Genomic DNA, 13,724 nt, shown 5'->3' with positions numbered 1-13,724 from the left:
GGCTCAAGCTTGTGTTGGTCACCGCGGCGGGCAGACCTTGCTGTGGGCTGGGTGGCCTCCTGCCGAGACTTCGTCCCCCCAGCGGGCCAGTCTGGCACTTCCACCATCCAACGACGTGAGGTGGGGATGGTGTCACCTGCCTGTCTCATGGAGGAGTCGCGATGCTTAACTACAATAAGGTAGCAACTCGCTGCTGTCCTGTCAATAGGTGTGTAGCAGCACAGCTGGATTGATGGAGCACAGCTGGTAACTGAAGCAGCTGTGGCCCATGCCAGGCTGGACCAGCAATGTCAGATCCTGGCCCTGCAGGTGAAAGGGGACGGTTCGGTGCTGAAAGAAGACAAAAAACCAGCAGAGCAGAGAAGCTGTGCTGTTAGACATGCTGCTGTGTGTGCTTCTCTTTCTAGAAAGTGATGGATTTGTCTGACTACAGCAGCAGACCGATGTGGGCTGTAAGAGTAGCGAACTGTAGGTAGGAAAGTTGCCTGGCGTTTCGCTGCAGCACTGAACACCGACTGCTGGTGTCCTGGTTCGCTGCAGATCCAGTGTCATCCTGGTTTGAAATACTGTGGTTAGTGGCCAGCCCATTGTGTTCTCTGTCGCAGGTAGAAGTCCTGTCCCTTCACTGCTCTTAACTCACAGAGCCAAGCTTCAAAACTTTTAAATTGCTTTGCCAGTTCTGCACAGCAGTTTGGATTGTCTGATACGTCAGATGAATTTTCCCCCAGTCATTGACGTGTACCTGGTAAGCTCATCAGCAACCTAGGGGTGATCTTTATCTTTAGAGACAGAGGGAAGTAGCTTGCAAATTATACCATTGTAGTGCCAAACTCTGCCTTTTTTTTAAATGCTTTTCAAAAATAACTAACGAAGATTGGTGTCTTTGTGCTTCTGTGCCATAGGCTAAATTCATCCTTAAGTAAGACTTTTGGTTACAGTGAATGGTGTATGTATACCTTGGAAGTAAAATCTTATGTTTGGACAATACTAGAATGGCTCAAAAACTTGCAGAATTTGTTTCATAATCCACAGGAGGCAGTTCTTGGCTTTTAAGGCTGGTGAATCAGGGTGGCCTTGCAGAGTATATTTCAACTGAGCTTTAAGAGGAGGCAAATGACTAAAGCATGATTATGTGTTGGGAAGGGTGCACATGCTTCATTCCAGAAGTCTTTACACACCAGAAATTACGCTTTGGGAAGGTAATTTGGGAGGGAAAATTAAAAAAAAAAAATCTGCTTTCCACACTTGCTCTTTTGACATGTAACAAAACATGTTTCTGCTCTGGTGTCATCCCTGACATACCATCACCAAAGGCAACTAATGCAGGTGTGAAGCTTGGAGAGCTGGAGGCACAAAGAGACCAGGAGCTGTGACCCAGGCTGCAGCCATTTACCGTGGCTGTAGAGGTGGAGGGGAGGGCGTCTGATCCTCAAAAGAGCTCAGGAAGGAAGCGCTGCCAGACTTCAGTGTGTGAAGGAACAGTTCTTTGCACATCACCTTCAGTGGGTTTTCACATCGCAGGGTGGTCGCACAGCCAGTGGGCTCCGTCCAGCAAGTAGCTTGCTGACGGGAACAGCAGTGGGCAATTGGTCTGGCGACAGCTAGGTGCTACCCTTGGGGCCCAGGGCTTATCTTGAGACCACGCTGCCTCTTGCTGCAGAGATAGACCAGGTGTTTGGAGCCAGCATGGCTATTGCTGCTATGACACATGATGGGAATGCTCTCTGTGGGGGCAGCACCTGAGGCAGAAACAAATCAGCCAGAGGAATTGATTTGTCTACAGTGTATGTCCTCTCCCAGTGCACTGTAGCATCAGCCTCAGTGAGGAGGACACTAGGAGAGCACAGCCGAGAGTGACATGATTTTGCTTCCCGTTTTCAAAGCGATGGCCTTTGTACATAACTGCAGCAGATGGCTCTGACTGCTCACACACAACCTCATCTCCTGCATCTCCACCTCTTTTCTTCTTTAGGACGCTCTTGTAACAAGAGTCAGGAACCCTGAGCTCCAGGTCTGCTGCACAACTGGTAGCTGGAAGAAATCATGCAAGGAGGCACAGACCATGGAGAAAAAGCTAGAGAGAGATCGTGGCTAGGGTTGCTCATTTGCGCTGGCTGCCAGGTGTGCATCATGGCCTGGGGGGGGTGGCATGTGCACCCCACACGCAAGGGGAGACCGCTGTGTTGTGCAGAGCCAGCCAAGCTGTTGTGTCTTCAGATGTGCTAAGGGGAGCGTGCCCACAAATAAATGAGCCTGGGGCCAAAATACCTTTTAAGATATTGTGCAAGGTCCTCAACTGAGATAGAGCTCTGGGTCCTGCTGATGCCAGTCTAGACTTGCATGCTGCTGGGCTGTGGCAGCGAAGATGCATTTGTCTGCTGGTCCTGCTCCAGCTGGTGAGGAATGCTCACTCTGGTTGGAAGTCACCTTGGAGGGAAGCTTTCACTGCTTACTCTGCTAGGGGAGCAGGAGCATCCTGCTTAAAAATTATTATTCTTGATACTACTCTGATTAAGAGCTGTTTTTTCTGCATAAAGCCATGTGCGCTGAGAGCCTGCAGTTGGAAAGCACTGTTAATAAATGGTGCATTTGTTTCCTGGATATGTGATGCTTAATTCCCTTCTTGTTCAGTCATGACTGGTCCTATCTTAATAAATGTTTGTTCTGAGACTGTCTTATTAGTGATTTTTGTCCTGTGGGATTTTTTTCTGGTTTGTTTCTTTGGTGGGTTTTTTTCACTATTGATCAAGCAGGTTTTTAGCGTGAACGTGTGGGAGAGAGCCTTTGCCCTAAGGACTTCTCTGCCCGGGAGGCATCATGATTGCAGAGTGCAGGAGATGAGCCTGGAGACATGCAGTCATTCTGGCATTTACATAACGCTCTTTGCTCAGAGGGACTCTTTTTTTTCTCCTAAAGTTAGGACTAAACTTAATATAGGGCTTCACACTACCTGGAGGAAAACAGGGGATGGGAAATATAAAGACATTAATTGGCTGAGAATAGGTCTTTCTTGGGGGGCAGTCATAGATTGTATTAGCTCTCATCCCTAAAACATCTCCTCCGCACCTGACTTTTACTTGGCCTAGCGCAGTCCTATGTGTGGGAGGGAGGTGAAGCTCCCTGTTTGGGACAGATTTTTTTGCCCAGAAGTGTTCTTAACAATCCCCATCCTTTCCCTTTTGTCCTCTGATATATTTGCATCTTTAAACGGAGATAGCTCGGCTGGGGAAGAGTATGTTGTTTTGGCTGCATCAAGCAGGTTGGGCCCTCAGTCCCATCCCCGCTAGGTGAGAAGCAGGCAGCCACGCTCTTGGGGACAGCCCTTGCTGACCCTTTGGGTAGATGTTGGATGTCACTGATGGGGAGTATGAAGCTCACTTACAAAAACTGGGCAAAGAACCTAAAAGGTATGATCTAGAAAGGTGTTCACCAATAACAAATACTGAACAGGGCTGGAGAATTGGGCAGTTATCATTTGAGTTTCTGAAGAGGGGCCAAACCACACTGATTCAGATGAATATAAAAACCTGATGTAAATCACGTTGCTTAGAGACTCTACGCTATGAGTAATGGTAGCAGTAGTAGGTCTAAGCATAGTTTTAAAGGTTTATTATTAGAAAGTGTGTTCCATAATCCTCAAACTGCTGCTGAAAACAAGAAAGCCAGATCACAATTTGAACTATTTCAGCCTTTGCTTCTTAAATAGAGGATGTATTATTTCTGCATTAATGAATAAACATTAGCAACCATCTAAGTCAGAAGTAACTCTTACGGTAGGGAGATCAATTTGTTCTCTTTGTTTGTACCAAATATTGTTGCTTTCATTGTAATTTTCCGTACTACTTAAATACATCATAAATTGAGATTTTATTATGCAGGAGGCTTGTAAACGTGCACATCTGTATACTACATAGACAGTTACAGAAATATGGCACTTGTATAAAAACTAAGCCAATTTAAATGAATTATAGAAACGATTTCTAAACATCTGTAATCAATGAAGTAAGGGAGGGAATTATAAGCTTAGGTATGCTTAGAAGGATCTTAGTAACATGTATGTCAGTCACACGTTTTGGGAAAAGCCATTTTGGTCCTTCTGACCAAAAAGCTGTGCTGATTTATGCCAACTAGAGCCCAGGCATAGAGTTATGTGCCACGATTTATTTTTTCAGACTGAACTTGCGCATTTTTCCTGTGACATTGACATTCTTTGCTGTAGCTGTTGCCACGAAAGGTTGGGCTTAGATATGGGGAACTGAAATTGAGAGGCTAGAAGGTGTGGGCTTCTCTGACACTCTTCCCAGTCCCAATGTGGCTGCATTGAGCAGTCAGTGCCGGTCACTGCTGCAGGCAGTGCTGTAGATAAAAGGCTTCATTAACTGAACTATATCACTCAAGTTGCACACATCTGTTGTTCAAAGTGTGCTTTGTGCATTAAGATTATGGGACCAGTTCAGAAGCCTGTACTTGCACATGATTCCTCTGAACAGACAGAGATGCATTTCTTCTGTTCTCTTTTCCTGTTCAAGTATCTATATCCAAAATACACTGAGTGCAATGGAAGAGCCAAAGTTATCTTTCTCTGTGGCTAACTGCATAATACTAAGGAAATAATAACTCCAGTGAAATTAGACTCTTTGAAAAAGATGGCATCTGGAGCCCGTCTTCTGCTAGCATGTGGAAACGCTTGAGCAGCGGAAAGATAATTAGTTCTGTAACTCCCTTCCCTCCTGGAGCCCTAAGTGCTGTTATATTAGCACTTGATTTTCCTACTGCCCTTTGTGTCACACAACGCCCAGTAGATTTGTCATTACAATGGAGATGTAGGTTTTGCTTGCTGCGGCATGCCCGAAGTGAAGGTGATGGTTATTGCTTCTTCTAGCCTGCTTGTGCTCTTCCTATATCAATTTTTTATACTGCCATAATGTAAATAGCATTTAAGCTAATGACAGGCTTCTGTATGACAAGTGTCTCAGTCTGGAGCATTCCTCCATGCAAAGCTGAATCCAGGTGACATGGAGCAGAAAAGTGTATCTAGGAGAAGATTGCACACCAGCAGAGCTGAAAGGTGGTAAGTGGGCTGGGCGAGAGAGCTTTCCTGGAAGACTTCAAGCATGCGAGGGTGGGAGGGATTTCGGGTACCTGCAGAGAGCCCAGGGACTCACACCAGAGCCTCTCACCCAGAATTGCACAGGGCGCAGTTCCTCTCTGGGTAAGTGCAACGTGTGTCTCTTCTTGCATTAATTTAATGTTGCAGGCTGACTGGTGTTGCAAATCTGACTGTTAATGAGGACAGTGGCTGTTTTGATTTACCTTGCTGTGAGCTTATAGAAATGCCGTGTTTCTACCAGCAGGCTACACTTTCTCTCAAAAGCCTAATTTCTGTAATTACTGTAAAACATATACTTTCCAAGACTGAGGGAAGATGAGACAAACTATGTTACTGAATTTGCCTTAGGACTTTTGTCAAGTTTAAATAGTGAGATTTCATTTTTTGCCCCTCACCAGACACCAGCTTTGGAGGCAGATATGGCACCAGTTGGCATCAGGCATTAGATTTCTGATTATGTATCAAAAGCAATGCATTTCTGCTAGTGGCACGTAGCCTCTGATTGGATCATTGCTTCAGACTGAACGCAAGTTTGAAGTTAAGTGAACGGCACATTTTTCAGCACATAGTAGACACAGAGGGCAGATCCTTAGCTTTACATGGGTCATTTTGTCTCCCATGGCTTCAGCAGAACTGGGCTTGTGCTGGCTGAGAACCTGCGACTGTAGCTTGGCTGCAGGATCCCTGTTTGCATGTGTCTTTTGGTTTTGTTATGGCATAAATCAGAGCCAGCCAGTATATTTTGGATAGCAGTGCTCACTTGTGCTCCGTCGCAAGAGAAACTAAGAGAGTTTCTTGCCTTTTCCCTGCAACCCTGATATAAAAGGAGCATGATGACAAGTCTATCACTTAATTGATGTTTGTGAAGTTTTCACTTGGCTAGTGTCCCATGCATCTGTAGACCTGCACCCTCAATATAAAGAGCATAACCCTGGTAAGCAGCTGCATGCTCATCTGTGAGCATGGTCCACATTTGTATATGCAGCCCGATTACGGCAGGGGTTTTGCAAGTGAAAGCCTTGATATATTAGTGTGAATCTTGGGAGCGCATGGGTTAGTGTTTGCATTTGACCACCTCACACCTGTTGAGATTGGCTGGGAAAGTCCAATTTATCTTCATGTAATTTGTGTCTGATACTGCCTTGCCCAGGTCACAACATCTTGGTACAAGAGTAGATATTGGATATAAAATCTGTGACTCCGCTGTTGTACTTTGACTGTAGCTGTTTCTTAGAGCATATTGGTCCCATGGCAATATGAGGAGGGCTGCTGCTTTTTTACAAGGTACCAGAGTGGCACCTCTCTAAATACACATCTTTATTGGGGTACATTGCTATTTTTCGTTCTAATTTTCTTTAACATCTGTGTTTCACAAGCTTTCAGCCTGCAGGGCTGATGCAGCTAGAGCATTTCATTCAGCTTTCCATTAGGCACAAGACAAGCTGAGCTGTCCCTCCTGGGTTTCCCAGCACAGCCCTACATAAACATTGTGGTGGGTTGTGGGGCACAAATAAAGCTGGAGATGAGGGAGTGAAGGCAGAAGGTGGATTTCAGCTCTGGGGACGAATTACTCTGCGTACCCACAGCTTGTGGGGCAGATGTCAGTGTGTGGCACTTGTCTGCAGCAACGAGCCGTGCAAGGGGGTGCTGCTTTCTGCTGTGGTCCTGTGCCTTACAGCCAGCACGTTGGGCTTACCCAGCCCCTCCAAGCTAATGCTTACAGCAGTGTAAAACCTAACACTGCTTTTTCCTGGGTAACAGGGATCCGCATTCTCTTTCACAGAAGAGTGATATAAATAATGACAAGTCTCCTGAGAACATGTGTTTGTACCCTGAAAACCATCCTCAGGATGAGTTGCGGGAACTTTTCCATAAGCAGTAGAAATTTTTTATCTAGATTTTAATGTGACAAGCCAAATAACTGCCCCTTTCCATCCTGAGAGGGATTGCCTGGGACAGCCACCGACTTTGCATTTCAAGGTGCTGACTGGCTGGCTCCTGAAGTTCTCTGTGGCTTCACAGCATCTCCCTGCAGTCCCTGGCAGCCCTGGGGACATAGCCCCCCCGACCTCCCTCACTGAGGAAGGGAGCGTGCCCTTGTGGTGGCAGCACTGCAGCTCTGATGAACAAAATGAAAAGACAGACCCATTATGGTTCAGCTTTTTAAACATCTGCAAGGGTTTTTTTTGTGGGTATTACAGTAAAGGAAATGTTCGGAGAGGCTTGCTTTCTGCTACACAAAAAGGAAGATCTGGAAATCCAGGAGGGAAAAGCAATCTTTGCTCTGAAGTAGGATGCTGGCAGGCAAATGTTTGGGTTTTTTTTCCCTTTCATTTCTGAGAGCCAATGGACTACCCTGAAAGCATTAATGTGTGACAGCTCCTACGGCCCTGCAGAGACATTTGAATTTCTGACTGGTTTAGCATTGTTGGTCACTGGCAATGGTACATTGCCAACCATACTCAGAAGGCAATGTCCAAAACTGCTGACAGCTATAGGATTGCTATAGATGTGGAGTCAATCATTACTACCACAGGTTTAGAAAATATTTTAAAAATAGCCCTGCTTGTGGTCCTGTGCCATTCTGGTAGACAGGGCAGATAATGCTTGGTAATGTTAAAAAACCAAAACCAACCCAACCAAAACAAGCCCTAGCAGGCAGGCTGAGGCTTCAGGGTGAAATGTGTTTGTCCGTAATTTGATTTTTATGAGTTAACATCTGCTAAAAAAGGCTTTATCATCTTGAAGGCTTCCCTGTAGTCTCAGAAAGCCAAGGCCAGATACACCGGTGACTTAGGGAGGTATTGGCTGGTGTAGCAGTATCTCTCACTTTGCTTGGCCTGATAGCAGTAGGTCCTGCATAGAGGAAGAAGGTCCTAGAGACACTGTTGCATAGTTTGTTGACTGCAGTTAGCGAAGCTAACACGATCTCTTCTTCTGTTCAGTACAGGAGATAACTTTATGAATGCTGTAACTTCCTTAATTGCTGGAGGGAACACTGTGATCCGGTGTCTCAAGATAGCTTTGGGCAATGTCATGGTTTAAAAGACAAGAAGCAGGAGTGAGCACCTGGTGCAAAGCATGGCATGGGTGGTGCCCTGATGCAGAGGGGATTATTTCCTTGGCTTCAGAACCACCTGCCTCCACATTAGGCTATTATGGGACTGTTACCTCACATTTCTAAGGTCTTCTGCAAGGAATCTTTTGAGGACAATACTCCAGATTCCTACTTGTAACTTTCCCCCCCACTATTTTACATCCCAGGTGTTTGCAGATGCATTTTTGTTAAACCTGTGAGTATAGCAGCAGAGAACTGCAATGTCCAAAAGCTCCCAGGTCACATTGACTGCTGACCCAAACTGGCCTTGTCAGCAGCCCTGTGAGCATGGTGAGTGTGACTGCTTAGCACCCAGCATTTTTTAATCTCTCCATTAAGCAACTGAAGACAAGATGGGACTGCTGTTGCATTCATATTGCAGCTTTGCTAACACAGGCTTTGTTATTTCTATGTGAATGCCAGTTTGGCTCCTTCTGCCTTTGGGGAGCAGGAGGTGGGGCAGGGAAGAGAAGGCTGCCTGCCACCTTTGCCTGTTACTGCTCCTCTCCCTTCCTGACCACTGCACAAGGATTCACAGTTGTAGGTATCTTCTTGTCTTCTGGACAAGCTTGTCCAATGCTTCTCTCTTTTACTTTCCCAAGCTGTTTATTTAAATAACCTTTACATATTCTGTGTTCAGTGCAGTTTTCTCTTAACAACCTCTCCTAGACAATCCCCTTCAGAAATTTACTCCCATACAACAGATGATAGGGGCTTGGTGGTAGGTCACCGCATGGCTGAGGTAAAGTACTGGGTAGCACAGACTTCTCTTGAGCAGTGTCTGCAGCTAGGGACAGACAGCAGTCTGGGGATGAGCAAACATCAGGGGAGAGACCTTTGCGACAGCTGCGTCTGCACTCTCGCATCACTGGCACTCCGATGGCGCGATGAGCCTTGCTCACGTGCTCCCCAGCTGCCTTGGTACAAAACGTCCCCTTCTCGACGCTCGCCTGCTGCCGCTCAGCTGGGCAGCCGTGCCATGCCCCGCTGTACGCAGGCGTGCTGCTGCGCCACAGGGACTTGAGCCGTGGTTCCCCCTAGAGAGGCTGGTGGAGGAAAACGTTGCCCTGCTGCCAGGTGGCTGTGGAGAAATTGCTGCTCTGAATTTCCTCCCTTCTTTCTGCATCTGGGGGAAGACGCTCATCTGGAAGATTTTAACCTCAGTACTGATAGGTTTTCATCCCCCCCATGGTTAATCCAGAGATTAGTTTGGATGTTGATGTGACTGCAAGTCAGGCAGGATTTTGGCTTAGGAATGTAACTTTTTGCTGTGGTTCTCATTTCTGCATGCAGCTCTGTGTGGAGCAGCACAGACCTGCACAGGAACCCTTTTTAGATGCCAGTTTGATTAATCTTCACCCACTGCCTGCTCCCCTGTGCCTTTACCAAAGAGTGACTTTTCTGATGCCAAGAACTTGTGCAGTAATATATCTGAGTTCACCACCCAAGGACTGTGAGGGCCCATGCCAAATTTTTAATTGTATTTTTCTGGCAGATAGCCATAGCTTGGTCTGAAGAAAAAGAAGTATTTCTAGCTCTCAACTCTGTGTCAGTCCGTTGTGGAGCAAAGCTGGGAAGTGTGGCTGCAGCTTACTTTGCTTAACTGGGGGTGATGCCATTGAGACATGGGGAGGAAGAAAGTGCCCATGCTGCTGGGGTAGAGGGAGGGATGAAAGAAACCAACGAACCAGCCCTAGTTGGCAGAAAGAGTTGCAGAGAACCTGGGGGTGGAATGACTGCCTTGGACCCACTGCTCCTGCTGTATGTTGCTGAGCTGGGAGGATGGTCCTTTTGCAGGTGGGAAGCATTCAGGCTGAGACCTGTTACTTCTGGCTTGTGCTAAATGATGGAGGCTCTCCTGTCAGACAATAAACATGATTTTTTGACCACAAGGCCTGGCAAAACTCATTGCATGGCATAAACATGATAGAGATGGAGGATTATCAGAACATGCATTCTCCCAAAGGCAAATCCTCCACCATCTTCTCCTGGGTGATTTGTTAGCTGTTTTATAAGTCCATTTTAGATGAAGCCTCCCCATTTGAAGGGAGAGGAGTTTATCTGTCACACTGAATTTCCCTGTAGAATGTGGAACCTGTTCGGGAGCCATTTGCCTTGGATGCCTGGCCTGTGACACCTCCAACACAAACATAAACCTACTTATTAATTCCTTGCTTGCACAAATATGTTGTACCAATATAGTATTTCAGGCAGGTTGACCGGCTGGTTTGGTAGCTCTTCACCACCCTACATAACAAGCACTTTTTCTCAGAATTTTATTCAGGAACAACTTGGGGTATGTACAAGCCAATGCCTTCCTTGACAAAAGGCAATCGGTCATCCCCCAGGGGCATGCTTGCTCCTGCAGGAAAGCAGAGTTAGAGATGAAGTGCTTTGCACCAGTTAGGGCAGTCCTAATATTTCAGCAATATTTTCAATATTTCTAGCCAGCGCCAACAACCTGTGGAGCGAAAAGCGCTGACTGGCAAGCCCCTTTACGTCTCATTCATCTCTTCCTCTCTCACCTCTGCAAGCGACCCAGGAGGGATTGCAGAGTTGAGTGGAACAGAGTGGCCACTGGCACCTTTGCCAGGGCTGGTTGTTGTGACGGTCCCTGTGTCCACCCAGGACAGGGAAAATATAAATGGTGAATCTGGGTACTGAGCAGCTGAGTCCTCCCTATTACACACACATCTGCCCCCCTGCCTAAAAATTCCCTCTTTTATATCAGTTTCAGTGTGTGCACATTTAGATGGCTTGATGTTACATCATCTGAGCAAAGGTGGGAACATGCAAGTGAGCCCAGGAGCACGGTGGCTTTGCAGTCAGCTCATGCGGGTTCATGGCCAGGAATTGCCCAGCACTGCCGTGTTCCTCCTGGGTGCAGCAAAAGCTGATGGGTCATTGAATTCAGGGGAAAATCGCCTGTTTCTGGCTAGGATCTGTGCACACTCAGGCTTCTTGTTACGGTCTACTCATTTTGGTTAAGCACACAGATGGGTCTTCTGTAGGCTCAGCCTGATGAGGAATTGTGTTGGTGTCCATTGCTCTGTAGATGAGAGCCTGTTGCACGTACACCTACTTTGTCCTAACTGTGGTCTCTCCCCAGGCTGAAGCAGCTCTCCCTCTGTGACAGACTGCACAGAGGATCATCAGTGCCTTGCAAAGAGCCACATATTCTGGGGAATGAGAAACAAAAGCCATAGGCTTACAGTGGCAGCATAATACATGGCAACAAAGCCACATAAATATTTATGGGCACACAACTAGGGATAAGAGCTATTGTCACAGTAGGGCAGAATTAAGGCAGGATCCACTGTGCAGGATGCCAGAAGCCAGGAGAAACAGCTCAGCCGTGGATACACAAAATGGTACGCGGTCAGCCAAGGCCACCAGGAGGGATGGGTGGAGGACAACGGCCCAGCTTTTTTTGGCTGGTGCATGCAGTCATGGTTGAGTGTTGCTCAGTGGAATAACTATGGTATTATTTTTAAAGCAGTTTTCCTGAAAAGCAGCATTTTACAGCCCAATGGGTGTGAGCCGCATCCCCACAGCAGGTTGGCACACAGCTGGTATCTGGAAGAGGCTGAATACTCATTTTCTGTGCAGGCTGATTTAGGGGACTTGTGGACAGAAGAGCATGATTTGATACTCTACATTGATTCATGGGACCAGCGTGAGGCTTAGGAACAGTGAACTTTGTCCAGCTTTAGTATTTCAAAGCTACAAGCTTCTGACATTCTTCTATACCTCAGGAGCAAGATATCTCCCTCTATGTGGCAGCTGGATTTTCTTCACCCCACTTATGGTGTAGAGGCTGACAACTGGCTCCAAAATGTTAAAGAAAATCAGGGCAATGTCTTGCAAATGTAGCCACTCCTTCGTGGATGCAGCTTATTCTGAGGTAGAGGAGCTAGCTGTAAATTTTTTGGCTCGGTAACGGGCCTACAGCAGTCAGAACAGGCTGTCTGTACTGCTTCTCAGATTCCCCCTATTGGATATTGATTTATACAGACATGAATCATGAGTATCTCCTAATGCTGCATAGCAGAGAGGTTCAAGAAGAGATTCCAGTAGGGACTCCTGGGCTCTTGTTGAGTCACCATTTACTAATTTGTGAATGTAGCTTAGGAACTGTTGTATGAAGCTTTTGGTCATCTTTCTGTGCTACATCTTATAGTTTACACGTTGAGAGCTTTTTGTCAGTCCTTATTACCCCGAGGTCTGCCACGTCTCCTGTAACGGTGTTGCTTCATCGGTCAGCCGAACCTCTAAAGACGTCTTGCACCAATATCAAATCACAGCATGGCTGGAATACTTGTGGGGTAGTGTCATCTATCTCTATTGAACAACAACATCATCAAGGAAATGAGTAACATTTCAAACTGGAGCAGAATGAGAACAGACAGAACAAGAAGGGATACTGTAAACCTATGAATCCCTAGCAGGGAGGTGGATATCCAAGCCTCAAGCCTCCAGAGAGCTGCATGTGCCAATATCATGTTCTGTTTGAAAATCACAGAATGGTTGAGGTTGGAAGGGACCTTTGGAGATCACCTTGTCCAAAATCTCTTGGTGAGAGCCAGGACAACTTCCTCCTAGTCTGCCTACATCTTGGAGGGTTTCATTGGATTAGGTTGAATACAAGTAATTTAATAAATGATACTTCCTTTGTAATTCCACAAATACAGAGATAGTGGCTTTACAGCAATTTAAACTAATTTTAAAAGACTGTAAGTAACTTAGTAGTCATAGCAGTTGAGAAAACACCCCAAATTATGCTTAGTTTACAAATTCAAAACTTGGAAGTACTGCTTTGTCATTGTGTTCAAGATGTTTTCTGTACTGCATTTCAGCACAGAGTAAATTAGCAGTGGAAGAAGAAAAGAAGTGGAAAGAAAATGCAATAGAATTTGTAGCAAAATGCTTGAAGCCATGGCAATCACATAGATTAGCAGAAAGGGTCTTGTCACCTGTGTCAAGTGCTTTGTTTTCCAGCACCACGGCACAGCCCCATCTCACATTCCATCTCTGAGGCACAGGTGCAAAGGACATTGGTGGTTTGATGCAATTTATCCATGCAACCAAGAAATAATGTTCCCTTCCCTGAGGTACAGGCGAGTCCAGTCATGGATTATGTGCTTGGCTCTCCTGAAGCCACAGCCTCCACTCCCGCTGGTACGCAGTTTCCCAATACCGGCCTTGACTTGTCCTCCAGGTGGCAAGTTGCCTCATCACCTCTTCCTAAGCCTCAGCCTCATGTCTAAACAGACGGTAATCCTCCAGCTTCCGGTGCCTCGGTTTGTCTTGGGCGATTTCTCCCAAGTATTCACAGTGCCACACCATCCCAGCAGGATGCGCTGCCCAGCCCTCAGCTGCGCAGGTACCTTTGTCTCAGCAATGGGTGTGCCTCATGGGGCGCTCATTTTGATCAGAGCCATTACAGGGGCTCCACTGAGCTGCAGCATTCAGTAGTGGGCAAGGGCATGTTTGGAAACAGCTCATCTGAAGTACACT

The 13,724-nt window shown here is 46.4% G+C and overlaps 1 protein-coding gene across 1 annotated transcript in view; it reads left to right on the top strand.

Moving 5' to 3' along the window:
- The first annotated feature begins 3,342 nt into the window (after positions 1-3,342).
- Positions 3,343-13,724, top strand: part of TMEM86A (transmembrane protein 86A) — an 18,614-nt gene continuing 8,232 nt past the window's right edge. Inside the window, exons 1-2 of the mRNA XM_010190795.1 lie at positions 3,343-3,407; positions 8,486-8,498. Coding sequence (XP_010189097.1) covers positions 3,343-3,407; positions 8,486-8,498 — 78 coding nt within the window. The remainder of the gene's footprint in view (positions 3,408-8,485; positions 8,499-13,724) is intronic.

This window comes from Mesitornis unicolor, unplaced genomic scaffold, assembly GCF_000695765.1.
Source record: "Mesitornis unicolor isolate BGI_N332 unplaced genomic scaffold, ASM69576v1 scaffold1178, whole genome shotgun sequence".
NCBI classification, from domain to species: domain Eukaryota; kingdom Metazoa; phylum Chordata; class Aves; order Mesitornithiformes; family Mesitornithidae; genus Mesitornis; species Mesitornis unicolor.
Note: the sequence above shows the minus strand (reverse complement) of the source record. Positions and strands in the feature narration are given on the sequence as shown.